We start from the raw sequence: 16,903 nt of genomic DNA on the forward strand, positions 1-16,903 counted from the left end.
TTCAAATGCCCTACCCATAAAATTTGAGTTTACTGTCAAATGCCTTCTTAGTATCAAGACTCCACTAACAAGAGAGGTGTTTTATTATATTCTGCTTCCCTCCGGAGCATCATTGTTCTTTTCATGTTGTCAAATGTTTGGCTCATCTCCGTAAAACCACACTAATCCATATCTATCATTTTTGGCAACATCTTTGCTATTCTTTCAACTAGTATAGACATAAACACTTTATACTTGTGGTTTAAAATTGAAATGGGTCTATATGAAGCCGGGTCTGAAGGGTCTTTGCCATCTTTAGGTAATACAGCCACCACAGCTTTCTTCCAAGATATTGGTGGTTCCCCTCCTTTTAACATACAGTTAAACAAAATCTTCCAGATCATTATCACTTTCTTCTCTCCTAACTTCCACAGGAATACCATCTGTTCCAGGAGATTTTCTTGAAGATTGATTACACATCACTGTTTTTACCTCATCACCTCTATAACCTACACAAATATACAGATACAGCAACTAGTTTGTCTACAGATTTATTATTTTATTGCTCTGCCTTGCTTTTCGTATTTCTCTCCAAATTAATCAGAGCTACGTGTCCCATCAAAATTATCAGATTCATTACTCGAGAATTACGGACAACGCCAAAGATAATGGGGAGGAGGCGAAGCATTGTCCCAACATACATAATATTTTTTAATTATTCTAATTCGCTTTAACATGTTAAAAGTACAACACTTTTGTATCAGTATATATTTTCCGAGCAATAAGAAAAACAACACTGTAATATGTGGCATTAATTTGACTGTAATCTCCCCAAGATTTTTATTCTGAATGACGGGATGAAAATACGAGGTAAAATAAGTAACAGTAGAAAACAACAGCCCAGTCCAAAAAAATACATAAAAAAGTCACACTAACAGGTCTAATTTAGAATACGTCCTTTCGTAAGTGCTAAAAAGCATGGAGAAGATCGTTTTCGCTAGACGTAAGCTCTTGCGTGGCAGCAAATATGACATCCATAATATGGTCACGTTGGTTGCAGGCTTTTAGTGACGCAATCTAATACTAACTTTACGAGTCTTAACGCGTCAGTGGTGTCTGTTGTAAAAGTTATCACTGTGATTACGTTGTTTATAAGTTATGTCTGCTGATCTAACATTTCTTGGGACGGGAGCGGCTTATCCATCGCCCAGTAGAGGTGCCTCTGCTATTGCCCTGAGATTTGAAGGCGAGTGCTGGTTGTTTGATTGTGGAGAAGGCACCCAAATTCAGTTCATGAAAAGTCATCTTAAAGCAGGTGAATGTAGTTGCAGGACTGGATTATTTGAATGTCGAAGACCTAGCGTTAATTTTCTTAACTGGCAAAAGTCTGGAGACAAATGTTAGTGTTTTATTTAATTTACAATAGGTATCTGTTTAGTTCGTACCAGATGTTGCCATAAATGTCAGTGTCTTTTTAAAGTGCTAGTTTGTGGAAATGAGTTAGCGTTTTAAGCAGATCTCTCCACCTCTAATTGCAAGAATCCTACATTATCCAAGACACATTTAACAAGATCCTTTGGAAATTATGGGAACCATTCAAAAAGAGAATTAAGGAAATTAATTACACTGAGCACTACAGGTAATTAACCAATGCTAGTGTTCATCCCTGTCTTTTTACGTCCCCAATATTTATTTATTTATTTCTCTTTGTTTACCGGGAAGTTCCTGCTAGGGTTCCTATTTCTGAACTTTCCAGATTTTTGCAGAGTATACAATTTTTTGCCGGCTTTGTATTAGAACGTTACCCCGTCAGATGCGCAGTAGCAAGGACCGCCCAAACCCCGCCCAGCACTTTCCTTATGACGTTTATTTTGAAAAGTGCTTTGAATAAACATACTATCCTCAGAAAGATGAGTATGCTTTTAATTCTTTCGGCTGTTCCCATTAGGGGTCACCACAGCAGATCATCTATTTACATTTCTTCCTGTCATCGGCATCTTGCTCTGTCTCACCAGCAAGATGAGTATGCTAAACACTGTAATTATTTCAGTACAAACTTTTCTCCCATATTTGCTGGCACCAGCATTTCAATTTGCAGTGATAAAATGCTTCGATTACATCTTAGACTAAATAATTTGGCAGAACGTGTATTTACAAATGTACCGATCCAAAGATTTACCTACGCAAAGGGACACAGAATGTGCTGCATTTATACAAAATTATTACACTATTGCACTGAGAATTACAATTCTTTAAGGGCTGGAGTGCGAACACATAATATGCTGTAGGTATAAAAACTATTACACAGACTTAAAATTAGTATTCTGTAAAGGTGCGGGTCACGACTCTTCGGGAGGTCTTTTTTATTACATTTATTTTATGCATTCATTGTCCCACTGCCTCAGAATAGTGCTTGCTGCTTTATCTCCAGAAAAATTTTTAAAGAAAGGTGGGGGGTGCAGGGGGGCTTGCCCCCGTGCAAAAGCAGTATTAAACCAAAGAAAGGGGGGGGGGGTGCACGGGTTATGGGCATGGACTGCAAAATGAGAACTTGTGGATACTGCGTCCATACTGCCCTTCTGACCCGCTTCTTACACTACAACACAGTATGTGGTTAAGTACAAAGTGACAAAGCAAGTCAGACTCCCAGGACCTGCGGTGCTTTCGATGGTACACTTATGTTGTGTCTTTCGGCTTTTCCCAATTAGGGGTCACCACAGCGGAACTCTGGTCCGCTAATGATTGGTAGTTGATTTTTACGTGCCGAGTTACCAGCCCTGACGCACAACCTTCAATGAAGGTACGCCCATTCACGCATGTCTCCACGCAGAAGATGCTCTAACTGAGAATCGAACCGGACAGCGTCTTACTGTGAGGCGACAACGCTACCGCAGCACCACCACCGTGGACAGAAAATGAGGATAACTTTATTTAATCGCTGTTTTGCATATCGTATACTAAAAGCTACAATAACTGTAATTAAAGAGAACATAAAAAAGCATGAAGGCTGTGTTTAAAAATGGCCAGAGAATGAATATTCACAATGGATATTCACTGTCTCACTGTATAATCTGCATGGCTTGTCACTCAGTCCTGTAAATGGTGTAGGACACGCCCATTCCTGCAAGAAAATCGCGGTGGGGTTATGTTGTAATACAAAGCCTTTTTTGCCTAATATTTTTGGTGTGCTCCTCATAAAACTTGTGGTTTTCTGGAAAGTCATTGAGGATTGAAGTCATTAAATAATGACAGACATTTGAGTTTCAGACTTCATATCCTTCAGGAAAAAGCAGATATGAATCAAAACCTGTTATTCTGACTACTTTCTAATTTAATAAGAGCAATGTGTAAATTATGTCTCTCTTTTTGGACTGTTGCCCCCCACCCCCCAATTATTTTTGGCTTTGTCCAGATTTCTTGCATTGAGAGGTATGCTAGGGTTTATCCCATTTTCATCGGAGGCCAGGGAGACCAAAAAAGACATTCTGTAAAATACAAGGAGGTTACATGAAAACACAATTATTGTAAGAATCATATGATCATATCATATGAATTATATTAATTTTAGATACCAGTCTTTGAATTCTCTACTCATTCTTTTTTTGTTGTTGCTGTTTAGTGGAGTCTGACTGGTTTTGACCGTGGTGACTTTAATACCTGCGGCTTGTCTATTAAGAACTGCTGCTTTAAATGCATGCAGATGCATATTTATTATTCAGTAATGATGTCTGCCCATCTTCTCATTTTCCATCCCATATTCTTTCGTCTTTGATCTTTCAGAACATGACTTTTTTTTAATGAGTCTTGTATTCGCCATTACATGGCCAGTGTATTTAGTTTTCAGTTTTACTGACAACCCCATCCAGTGAAGTCTTGATTTATTTCTTTGAGTATTAGAGAGGAATGCAGAAGGTCAGATGGTAGTGGATTTTGTGAAAAGGATGGACATGGCTGTGGTGAATACATATTTTAAGAAGAGGGAGAAGCATAGGGTGACGTACAGGAGTGGAGGATGATGCACACAGGTGGATGATGACCAATGCAGGAGGGTCAGTCTGAAGGAGATTGGAGACTGCAAAGTAGTGACAGGGGTAAGCATAGTTAGGCAGCATAGGATGGTAGTCTGTAATATGACGGCGAGCAATTAGAGGAGGAGGAGAGTGCTCCAATGTTCCATCATTTGATTCTTGGTATTTGATGCCAATGATCAAATGATGGAAGTTGAAAATGATGACTGTAAGGTGGAGTTCAGGGTAGAGTTGAGACAAGCACTGGGTGGCAGTAAAGAGTTAGCAGATAGCTGGGGAGCCATAGCAGAGGTGGTAAGGGAGACAGCTAGAAAGGTGCTTGATGTGACATCTGGACAGAGGAAGGACAAGAAGAAGATCTGATGGTGGAAGGAGGATGTACAGGAGAGTATACAGAGGAAGTGGTTGGCGATGAAGAAGTGGAATTGTCAGAGAGATGAAGAAAGTAGACAGGAGTACAAGTAGATGAGGAGTATGGTGAAGAGAGAGGTGGCGAAAGATAAGGCATATGGTGAGTTGTATGAAAGGTTGGACACTAAGGAGGGAGAAAAGGACTTGTACCAATTGGCTAGACAGAGGGATTGAGCTGGGAAAGATGTTCAGCAGGTTAAGGTGATAAAAGATAATGAGAAAAACATACTCACAAGTGAGGAGTGTGTGTGGAGCAGATGGAAAGAGTACTTTGAGGGGCTGATGAATGAAGAGAATGAGAGAGAGGGAGAAGGTTGGATGATATGGGGATAGTGAATCAGGAAGTGCAATGGATTAGCAAGGAGCAAGTAGGGACAACTATGAAGAGGATGAAGAATGGAAAGGCTGTTGGTCTAGATGACATACCTGTGGAAGCATGGAGGTGTTTAGGAGAGATGGCAGTGAAGTTTTTATCTAGATTGTTTAACGAAATCTTGGAAAGTGCAAGGATGCCTAAGAAGTGGAGAAGTGTATTGGTACTGATTTTTGAATGGTGAAGTGCAGAGCAGTAGTAACTACAGAAGGATAAAATTGATCAGCCACAGCATTAAGTTATTGGAAGAGTAGTGGAAGCTAGGTTAAGAAGGAATGTGATGATTATTGAGCAACAGTATGGCTTTATGTTGAGAAAGAGCACTGCAGATGCAATGTTTGCTCCGAGGGTGTTGATGGAAAAATATAGAGAAGGTCAGAAGGAGTTGAATTTTGTCTTTGTGGACTTAGAGATTCTAAGTATATGACAGGGTGCCTAGAGAGGCATTGTGGTATTGTGTGAGGAAGTCGAGAGTGGCAGAGAAGTATGTAGTAGTGGTACAGGATATGTACGAGGGTGGTGTGACAGTGGTGAGGTCTACGGTAAGAGTGATGGATGCGTTTAAGGTGGAGGTGGGATTACATAAAGGATTAACTCTGAGCCCTTTCTTATTTCCAGTGGTGATGGACAGGTTAACAGATAAGATCAGACAGGAGTCCCCATAGGCTATGATGTTTGCGAATGACATTGTGATCTATAGTGAGAGTAGTGAACAGATTGAGGAGACCCTAGAGAGGAGAGCAATGAGGGTCAGCAGGACTAACACAGAATATATGTGAATAATTGAAAGAGAGGACAGAGGAATGGTGAGGATGCAGGGAGTAAAGCTGGCAAAGGTGAATGAGTTTAAATACTTGGGATCAACAGTTCAGAGTAATGGTGAGTGTGGAAGAGAGGTGAAGAAGAGACTGCAGGCAGGGTGGAGTGGGTCGGAAGAGTGTCAGGAGTGATTTGTGGCAGACTGGTACCAGTAAGAGTGAAAGGGAAGGTCTACAAGATGGTAGTGAGACCAGTTATATTATATGGGTCAGAGATGGTGGCACTTGTGAAGAGACGGGAGTTAGAGCTAGAGGTGGCAGAGTTAAGATATTAAGATTTACATTGGGTGTGATGAGGATGGAAAGGATTATAAATTAGTTTGTTAGAGGGTCAGCTCAGGTTGGATAATTTGGAGACAAAGCCAGAGAGGTGAGATTGCCTTGGTTTGGACATGTGCTGAGGAGGTGTGCTGGGTATATAGGGAGGAGGATGCTAAGGATGGAGCTGCCAGGTAAGAGGAAAAGAGGAAGGCTTAAGATAAGGTTTATGGATGTGGTGAGAGAGGACATGCAGGTAGTTGTTGTGACAGAACAAGATGCAGAGAACAGGAAGAAATGGAAACAGAGGATCAGCTGTGGTGACCCCCAATGGGAGCAGCCGAAAGAAGAAGAAGATTGACTTGATTTGATCTTCTTGCAGTCCATGGAATTCTCAAAACAATACAACAATTCAAAATTATAACTTTACTGGCACTCAACCTTTCTAGTAGTCTAAACCTCACAGCCGTATGTTGTAACTGGAAAGCTATTTTTTGGCTATGTTGAACTTTGTTGATATTGTGATGGCATTGTTGTTTAATATGTTATCCATATGTGCCATAGCTTTCCACTCGAGAAACAAATCTTTAAATTTCATCTCCATCTATTTGCAAAGAATCAGTCAGGCTAGATGACGTAGCCATATTTTGTTTGCATGTTGAGAAGCAAGCTGGCTTTAGTGCTTTCTATTTTCACCTTCATCATCAGGCTGTTAAATTCCTCTTGATCTTTATCCATCCTAGAGGTATCATCTGTATGTCTGAGAATCTTAATATTTTTACTAGCAGTTTAGATTCTGGCATCTAATTCATCTAACCTTTGCATTTCGCATAATATATATATATATATATATATATATATATATATATATATATATATATATATATATACCCCCATAGTGCCTTTTTTAGGCAAGGCTCAAATTCTAAACCTACCACCCTAGAACACCAAAAAGGAAAAAAACTAAGGGTAATGCTGCTCAATGCCAGAAGTCTCAATCTCAAGATGCACGCACTCGAGGCCCTTCTCAATATGGAGAACATCGATGTCTGTGCTGTGACAGAAACCTGGTTCAAGGCTCCTGAGAGCACCCCAGCACTAACAGGTTTCACCTCATATCATGCGTTCCGGCCCCAAAATCCGGACAACACCAAGAAAGGAGGGGTGTCCATATTCATAAAGGACACCCACACCTCAAGGTTGGTGGCAACGCATGATGCATCGGAGACCATCCAGGTGCAATTAACCATAGGCAAGACTGCTCTGCAATTTGTAGCATGTTACAGGCCACCCTCTCAAACTCAGGAACCTCACATGGCCTTCCTGAAAACATTGGAGGGATAAATGTATCTCCAAACACCATCATACTAGGTGACTTTAACTACCCTAATATAGACTGGGAACACTACTCAAGCCCGAACACTCTAACCCAAAGATTCCTGGAGTTCATAAACTCAAATGCCATGGAACAACTAGTCACCATCCCCACAAGAGGAGAAAACATACTTGATCTCATCATCACGAACATGGGATCAAAATGTTCAACACCGAAGTATACCCCTCACTGGTGAGATCAGATCATAAACTAATCTCGCTGGAGGTCCTCATCCCGCCCCACCTGAAACAAAAAGACCACAGTGAAAAACTTCTCAAAAGCCGATTTCACACTTCTAAAAACTAGTGTGGTCTCCTTTAAGGCCCCTGAGCCAGTGGTAAACATTACTCAAACCGCTGAATCACTTACAAATGCCTTCTACCAGCACCTACAGGACTGCATGGATCAGGCAATCCCAAACAAAACTAAGACTCTCTGTACCAAAGGCAAGCGTCCAGTCTGGTGGACCCCAGCCATAAACAAGCTCTACAACAAAAGGAGGAAGCTACTACAAGATAGAGCAAAATCCTTGAAAGGTAAGACACCTTTGATCATTATAAGTAAAAACTAAGAGCTCTCATAAAATCATCCAAGGCAAATTTTGAGAGAAAAATCGCCAAGGACTCTAAAGAGAATCATAAGGCCTTCTTTAGCTATGTTAGAAACCTAGGAGGAAACTCCCAGATATGCTCAGAATTAGTTCAAAATGATGTGAAAATTACTGAACCTACACACATTGCCAACATACTGGCTGACAGGTTCAGTGCAAACTTCTCCCCTCCCCAAAAGGAGAGATATCTATTCCAGAGGATTGTAGCCCCCAAACATCTCCAACGCCCAGGTGAGAACTGCCCTCACTAAGGCAAAAACACAGCATCCATGGGACCGGATGGTGTCCCCGGCTGTGTGCTTCATGAACTCAATGAGGAATTAAACCCACAGTTAGGACAGCTGTTTAATCTTAGCCTCACCTCAGGATACGTACCCAAGGAGTGGCGCACGCGACTGTGGTCCCACTTCATAAGGGCGGTGCCTCCACAGACCCTGGAAATTACCGCCCCATTAGCTTGACAAGCCTTATCTGCAAAGCCATGGAGAGGATCATAATGGAACTCATAAATAAAGACATAGGGAACTTGCAGACTTTGGATCCAACTCAGTTTGGCTTTGTCAAAGGCAGATCCTGCCTCTTAAACTTGGTTGACTTTTTCGAGACAGTCACCAAGGCCATTGATGAGGAAAGGCAGTCCATACAGCCTACCTCGACCTGGCAAAGGCCTTGACACAATACCCCACTCAGGTATCATCGAAAAACTCATCAGCTTGAATGTAAACCCATACATCACAAGATGGGTTGCAAACTGGCTAAGTGACAGAACCCACAGGGTCAGAGTTGCTGGAGCCATGTCAGACTCAAAGCCTGTCACAAGTGGTGTCCCACAGGGCTCAGTCCTGGGTCCACTCTTGTTCGGCATCTACTTTTCTGAAGTACAAGCAAACACAGGAGGGTTATGGCTGACAAAGTTTGCAGATGACTGCAAACTGGGCCATAGTCGAAAACACATCTGACACAGATATCCTCCAGAAGGGCCTCACAGAAATGGATAACTGGTGCCAGAGCCATGGCCTGAAGTTAAACGCCAAAAATGCATAGTCATACCCTTTGGGAAAAACAAGGCTACCCCTAGCTACCATATAGGTGGCAATCCACTGAGCACAGAAAAAGTCATCAGAGATCTGGGGACCCAGGTTGACAGTAGCCTTCGTTTGACACTCATGTTGCTAAAGTAGTTAGGAAAACCTTCTATATCACCCACCTGATCATGAAGGGATTCACATCTAGATCAAGGGAGGTCATCGTCCCCTGTACTCATCACTTATTAGACCTATGATTGAGTACAATGCCCGTTCGAATGTATCTGACCAGACACCTGCTGCAGCTTGAAAGGCCCCAAAAGTTCCTCACCAAAAGGATAAAGGGTCTCAAAAATATGTCTTATGCTGCCCGACTGAAAGAACTCCAGCTCTATTCAGTCTCATACCGCTTGCTCAGAGGTGACCTGTGCCTGACATATAAGGCCATGTCAAACCCAGATTTGATGAATATGCTTCACCTCAAAAATCTAGATCCCTCAGAACCACAAGGGCGGAGACTTAAACCTTGACACGGTTATAAATAGAACGTGCTGGAGGGACAGATTCATCACCCAGAGACTCCCTATGCTGTGGAACAAAATCCCGGTACATGTGAGGCAGAGCACCTCTCTGGTCTTGTTCAAGAGGAATCTTGACCAATGGATGGGAGATTGCAGATATACCCCAGGGATTACTTCAGCGTCACTGCTTGACAGAGGCACAGCAAAATGATAGGCATAGTTTTTATTCAAACTAAAGGGGTGGCGAAAGCCACATAACTATGGGCTAGGCTTATAAATGCCCTTGGGCAGATAGCCTAGTATGAACCTATGAACCTATGAACCTATATAAAATGTGTGTAGTACTAATTGGTACTGTACATGTATAGTACCAATTGAATATGTGCAGTGACAGTAAACTGCCTTGTTGCATTTCTTATCTAGTCTGGAAACTGTCAGTTATTGTGTGTTCAGTTCTAACTTTTGCTTCCTGGTTTACATCCAGATTCCTCAAGAGGAAACTAGGGTGAGCTAGTATCCTCATTTCTCAAAGAAGTTTTGTAGTGGATTGCACAGTCAAAGGTTTTATCCATCCATTAAACTAGAAGTATTGTCTGTCCGTTATTGGCAATTTGATCTATGTTGCCTCTTCCCCTTTTCATATGAACTTGTAAATTTAGCAGCTCCCGCTACATATATTGTTGGAGTCAGCTTGCAGGGTCTCCTGCATTACCTTGCTAGTATTTGAAAGAAGTGCAGTTTTTTTAATTTGAGCACTCTTTTTGGGGATTGGATTTTAAACAGACATTTTTTCAATCCTATGAGGAACTGGAATTTAAACTGACATTTCTAATCCCATGACAGCCATTATGTTTTCCAAATTTGCTGCAATTTACAAGTAATACTGCAACAGGATACATTTGCAGGATTTTAAGAAATTTAGCTAGAATTCCTAAATATCCTGCAGTCCTGGTATTGGTAAAGCTTTCTAGGGTACATTTAACTTCAGTCTTTTGGATGTCTGGCTCTAAATCAGGGAGTATAACATTGTATAAATGTATCATTGATATTAGGGTCCTTTTAACATAGGTCTTCTGTATGTACTTGCCACCTCTCCTTAATACCATCTACTTTTGCTAGATGCCTCCCATCGTTGTATTAGTCATGTCCATTTTTACCTGGCATTTTCCATTTAAATTGTCAGTTTTCTTGAACAGACTTCTTGTCTTTACCATTCTCTTATCCTCTTCCATTTCATTGCACTGCTGATTAAATATTTCTCCTTATCTTGTCTTACTATTCTGTGAAGCTCTGCTTTCATTTTGAAGGATTTTCCCCATTTTTATTGCATTTTGCTTGCTTCCTTTCCTGGACCACTTCTAAAGCCTTCAAAAATGACCATTTTGTCTTCTTATCTTAATCTGTTTTCTATTTGCAATATTTTTTGTTCCAACCTTCTGAACACCATCACAAACCTCACTCAGTAGTTAGTAAAACCACTTATTACAATGATGTCAAAGAAACCACAGAGTAACTCTACAGTACAGTAGTCACTTTATTTGCTTACCAGGACTAATTCCTTAAATATTTACTTCTCCTCCAGTATATATTTGTATGGAACATTGTTAAGCTCGTGTCTTGTTGGCCTAAAAGTTTTTATTTGTATTTGATTCTAAACTTTGCAATAAGGAGTTGATGGTCTGAGCTGCAGTAAGCACCGGGTCTTGTTTTTGCTGACTAGAACTCTTCCATTTCTGACTAACGATGTTGTCAGTCCAGTTTTGTGGTATTGGTCATCTGGTGATAGTTGTGTAAAGATGTCTGTTAGGATATTGAGACTGGGTGTTTGTGATAACTGTTGAATTAACTTGGGCAGAATTCTACTTTTCTGTATCCTGCTTCATTTTGTACTCCATGGTCAAACTTGCCCATTATTTTAGTTGATCTTTGAGTAAAAAGTTAGCAGACTACTACTCCTCTACCATTAAAGTCACCCATGATGAATGGAGTATCTTTTGGTGTTCTATTCATAAGTTACTGCACTCTTCATGAAACTGATCTGTTTCATCCTTCTAGGATTTGTATTTTGGGTTTAAGCTTGAACAACCTGCCTTGGGGTGTGATTGAGATCATACTATCACTTTTGGGTTGTAACCAAGCACTGAATTTGACACCGTTTTTATTAATTTTGAGCGATACTTTTATTTTTTCTGCAAGATTCTGTTCCACTGTAGAATGTGCTATGATTATGTGATGCAAAATGGCCCCTTCTAGTTTATTTTAGTTCACTAATTCCCAGGATGACAGTGCTTACACTTTTGTTTTGTCTAGGGAGCAACTTGGCAAGTGGGCATCCTTTTGATTTTGCTTTTAATTCCTCTGCATTATAGGCTATAGCATTTCTTATACTTTTTCTTTGCTCTTCTTCAGTAGTATGCTGGTCAACTGCAGACATACAGGTGTCATTGTATGGCGTAATTTCAACAAGTTTCTGGTCACTTTTTTCTGTAGGGTTTTCTTGCTCAGAACTCTTTTTATATATTAAATTAAAAAAAAACAGTTCATACAAAGTTCAAACCTTTCTCAACTTTAGATTAAAACGCAAACACGTTTCCAAGGCTGAAAGGATTAAACAGATAACAAGGTATGCATACTGCAGGATAGTTCTCATGCTTTACTCTTGACATGGTTTTATGTGTTTCTCTTTCAGCAGACTTGTCTTCTACAAGTACAAAGCACCTAGCTTCCTTTCAAGGTTAAATGATTACAAGAAATGTTTACCATTTGATTACTCTAATGAACTCTTAAAGTCAAACTGTTCTTCTTAGCAAAATAGTTAAAGTATATGAAAATGTTGCAGTGCTTTAAGATAGCGGTATATTAAAATAAACATTAATAGACATCAAAATAAATCCATTTCAGCTAATAGCTTCATTGCGATGCACACCGTCACCATAATTCTCCCGACTTCAGTTAATACCTGTGAGATCCTACTGATAGTTGCAAGAAATGTTATCAGTTAATTGCTAAATGAGAGCTTCTTCTCTCCTGTTTATAACTAAAATCACTGTGGTGTTGGCAGAATTTCTTTTGGGCTAGCCCCTTCCAGGCTGGTCAGTATCTAAAACGTTGTATAGCTGTGGCTAGTACTAAACAAGGACTGTTGCCCTCAAGCCTATAACTAAGGTCAGTGTGGTGCCAGCGACATTGCTTTTTAGAAAGCTCTTCTCATTGCTGGAGAGGAACTAAAACAGTTTGCTGCTGTATCTGGGCACCGCAGCTGATTTTGTATTTTTCATAATTATTTAATTGTTATGCTAGCCCTAAGGCTGTTAGTTTGTCTTAACTTTTGTAGACACTTTCCTGGTTGTTGTTGTTATTAACTTCATATATTACAATTATCATCATAAAACTTCTTTTTCACGTTTTCTACATGGGGTCAGGGTAGCACATCAGCTTTCATCATCTTTCTCAGTTCACTAGCTTTCTTTTACTTTCTTCACAGTCAAACCTGTTTGTCACATGTCTTCTCTCACACAATCCATCCATCTCTTTGCTTAATGCTGTTGTTTCCTCTTGCCTTTTTCCTGTCTGTCCCAAATCTTCACTGGAATGTCTTCTGTTTTCCTGCATGGGTGCCTGAACCACAGTACTCTCATCTCTTTGAGCTTCTCTGCAATCGGAGCTATTTGGGCTTCTGCTGTAATGTCCTCATTTCATCATCTGTCCCACAGTATGCATCCTGCCACCCATCTCAGGCACTTCATTTCTAGTTCCTTAAACTGCTCTGCCTTCACTGTTCGGGTTTCTGTATCATGTAGCAGTACTCTTCACACCACTGTTGTGTACATTACTTTTCAGCTTCTTTGACATTCTTCTATCACAATACCCCAATGCCATTCTTCTATCACAATACCCCAATGCTGTTTTCAGTTTGACTGTGCCCCTTTGGGTCTAGCTTTTACCACTCATTCAGAATTCCCTTTTCCTCAACCTCCCCTCACAGATATTTGAACCTGTTAACCTGTTCCACTGTTTCCCTTCCATCTTAGTGTTCAGCCATTTGCTGCCATTATAACAGTCTTATCTGTACTCTTCTTCATCCTTTGTGCCTTCAGTTTTGCATTCCATTCCTTATTTCCTGAAATTCTTGTTCAGAGTCTGCCTGTAATGCTGTGTCACATCATCAGCATACAGCAACTTTATTGATCTGTTCCCTCTGATCTGTTTGAAATGTAGTCCATCATCAGTATGAGTGGGCAGAGTGCTGAAACTTGATGCACACTCCCTACTAGGAACCCCTTTGAGAGTCTTGATTTGAACATCACACATAGGCACCTAGTAAATTTTTGTACCCTCTCATTGACAATTAAATCACCCTTAGCATAGCAGCAAAACATAAAAAAATGACTCTAATTGGTGTAGCATAAGTTCCGAATACTTTTGTAAGTAAAGCAAAATATCTAGATTGAAAATCTGACCACATGTTTTCAGGGTTTTAGATCTGACAATGGAAGCATTGGCTTTAAAATTCAGTTGAGGTATGTAACAATACTTACATTTGCCATATCAAAAGTACTGTTAACTGTTGTTCAGATAAGCGAACAAACTACAGTACACTGTAGCAATCTACACCCCACCAAATTCTTCCTCAAACCATTGATACACTGGAGGATTATTTCAAATGTAAAACAAGACTTCTTTATTTTGAGGGATGTTAACATTGACTATTTTGAGTACAGTAACGTGTCAAACTCTGTCAGAACAATACAGTATGATAAGCTTATTTGGCTTCTACCAACTAATTCTCCAAACTACCATTATTGACAAAGCTTAGGTAGACAAACATTTTGAACAAGATATTGAAACCCTAATAACATCTTGAGGTTGGGGTACCATCTGACAGAATAAGTGAACCATAATAGAATGCACACAGTTTAGAATTGAACAAAGCTAAGATAGATTATACCTTACAGTTTTGTTAGATATAAATAATGTTTCTTGGATTTTTTGATCACCACTAAAACAATTTACTTGTACCTCACTTAACCGATTTACAGAAAATGTAATTAAACAAACCTGAACCATCAAGTGAAATGGCCATGCTTACAACTAATTCACAACTTAAACTCACATATGTTTATCTCTATAAAGAAACTAAACAGTTTAGAACTAAGCCGATTTTAATGAGGATTCCCTGTTCTCAGCAGCCATAGCACAGGTGTGGAACTTGGTTTTATGTAAAATTTGATCAGACTCTAATACTAACTCTTTCTCTAAAAATGACAAAAATATCTAACATACTTCAAGAACAGCCTGTAATAAATCGCATAAATTACATTTGTTAACCAAAGAACCCCCTTTTCGGGAGCTACCCATGAGCAATATCTAGTTAGGTGACTTGCTTAGACTTTTCATAGTAGGCAAATGGAAACTGTGGGAATCAAACCCAACACTGTTACAGGGACTGTTGTTTACTAGTACATAGATTTAATCATTGCACCAAACTGCCATATAATGGCCTTTGTGTTAGACACCAAGAAACTCTGTTTATTTTTTTTCTGAGTATACTGTTGCTTACATCTACTGTATAACCTAATATTCATAGGTTCATATTTGTGTACTAGCCTAATTGCCCTGGAGCCTTTACAAGTCTAGCCCATAGAAGTGCCCTGGCATCATACTGGCCGACGTTAGTTCATTGGCTGTACTTGATAGAGGCACTGGGGAGTGTTCCCCAAGGTGAACTTTCTATTTCTCATCCACTTATCAAGATTTCTCTTGAAGAGGACCAGTGAGGTGCTCTGCCTGACATGTATGGGAAGTCTATTCCATAGCATGGGCAGTCTTTGGGTTATGAACCTGTCCCTCCAGCATGTTCTGTTGATTGTGGTAATGAGGTTGAGGTCTCTGGAGGGTGTGGTGCGGAGGGATTGGGATTTCTTTAGATGTAGCATTTCTAACAGAGCTGGGTCAGACATGGCTTTCTAAGTCAAGCAGAGATTGCCTCTTAGTAGACGATATGAGACAGAGAATAGCTGGAGTTTTTTGAGTCTGTCCATGTAGGACATGTGTTTAATAGGATCCTCTTTGTGAGGTACTTTTGTGGCCTTTACAGCTGTTGCATGTGTCTAGTGAGGAACTAGAGTCAAACATTATTATATTTCTAAATTTGATAACACAACCTTTTTCTTCTTCATCATACAGACATTTACTTTACTACCAATTTTCTGTCTATATATTATTTCAACAATATTATATGTAAAATGTATTCTGTTCTACATTTTTAAAGGATATGTAAAATTGTAGCTAACAGTTAATTTTTTTTACACATTTTTACTGTTTTTTCAGTAATGATGCCCTTTTATATCACTTGCTGTTTTCACTTTTAAATGTGGAACTTTTTCTTTGTGGACCCTTACTGAAAAGGGTCTCTGAGCTCATTTGAATATCCTGGCCAACAAGTATAAGTAGAATGACAAGGTAATGGCTGAGAAGGGGAAACTTCGTAGGCCATCCTGAACTGCATACATGGTTCTAGGTAAGGCTTCAGTGGCACATTAGTTATAGAATTATATTCATTGTTGCCACTGCAGTCTTGCATTGAGTAAATGGTTGTTAGTATAATCTGCACCTTGAAATTCAAATTCATGTTTTGTTAAAGTGGTTAAACTAAAGCACCTTGTAAGCTGGTGATTTCTTCTTGGAGCCCAGTCTTACCATCCTTTGATACTGCTTGAAACCTGTTTGCCATATGCAGGCAGGTTTATCCTGCTTTGCAAAGTACTGATGGTTTCTAATGCAAAACAGACCTTTTATGGCAGTGATGATATCCCCTTTGGGAATAGTATGCGAAACTGACCTGTTATGGCAATGACAGAATCTCCATTGGTAACAGTAGGGCACGTTTTGTACAGCCATGCAAATACATTTCTTTTTGTTGTGTGCCTGCATAGCGCTTGTGGCAGCTTTGACCTTTTGAATTGGACAGATTTTAGGGTTGTCCATTAGGCAGACAGATGCAGCAGCAATAGCCAGCAGATAAGAAAAGTAAGTAGTATGTTTTACTGCAAAGTGGCATCTTTGGGGCTTTTCTGTAGCATTTTATAGCATCCTGACATTTGGTATTTGGTGGAATGAAGTCCATGTTTAGGATATTGTAAATGCTTGTGGCACTGTTACTCTTTGCTGACTGTTGAACTGCTTCAATGACTCGTGCCTTACGAGTCTGGACTTTTGTCTGACATGTAGTGTCTTTAAAAAGGTTAAAAATATAGAAATCTGTGCATTTATGAAGTGAAGCATGTGGTATGATTTTATTCTTTTTAAACTGTTTTCCTGTTGCATTGGCACTGAATGGTTTTGCTTCTTGAATGAATTGTTGGTTGCTGTAGCTAAATGACTGTTACAAATTGTATGAATGTTGCAGTTTTTTATCCTCCACCTGGGAACTTTCAATTATCCATTTATTGCTGCTTGAAGTTCTACTCAGTTGTTTAGCAATCTAAGAATGTTCTTAAAATTGT

General features: G+C 39.8%; 1 protein-coding gene across 1 annotated transcript in view; it reads left to right on the plus strand.

Moving 5' to 3' along the window:
- The first annotated feature begins 981 nt into the window (after positions 1–981).
- Positions 982–16,903, plus strand: part of ELAC1 (elaC ribonuclease Z 1) — a 167,462-nt gene continuing 151,540 nt past the window's right edge. Inside the window, exon 1 of the mRNA XM_044082119.1 lies at positions 982–1,294. Coding sequence (XP_043938054.1) covers positions 1,138–1,294 — 157 coding nt within the window. The 5' untranslated portion in view covers positions 982–1,137. The remainder of the gene's footprint in view (positions 1,295–16,903) is intronic.

Source organism: Protopterus annectens, chromosome 1.part1 (assembly GCF_019279795.1).
Source record: "Protopterus annectens isolate FY-2018-M chromosome 1.part1, PAN1.0, whole genome shotgun sequence".
In the NCBI taxonomy this organism is placed as follows: domain Eukaryota; kingdom Metazoa; phylum Chordata; order Ceratodontiformes; family Protopteridae; genus Protopterus; species Protopterus annectens.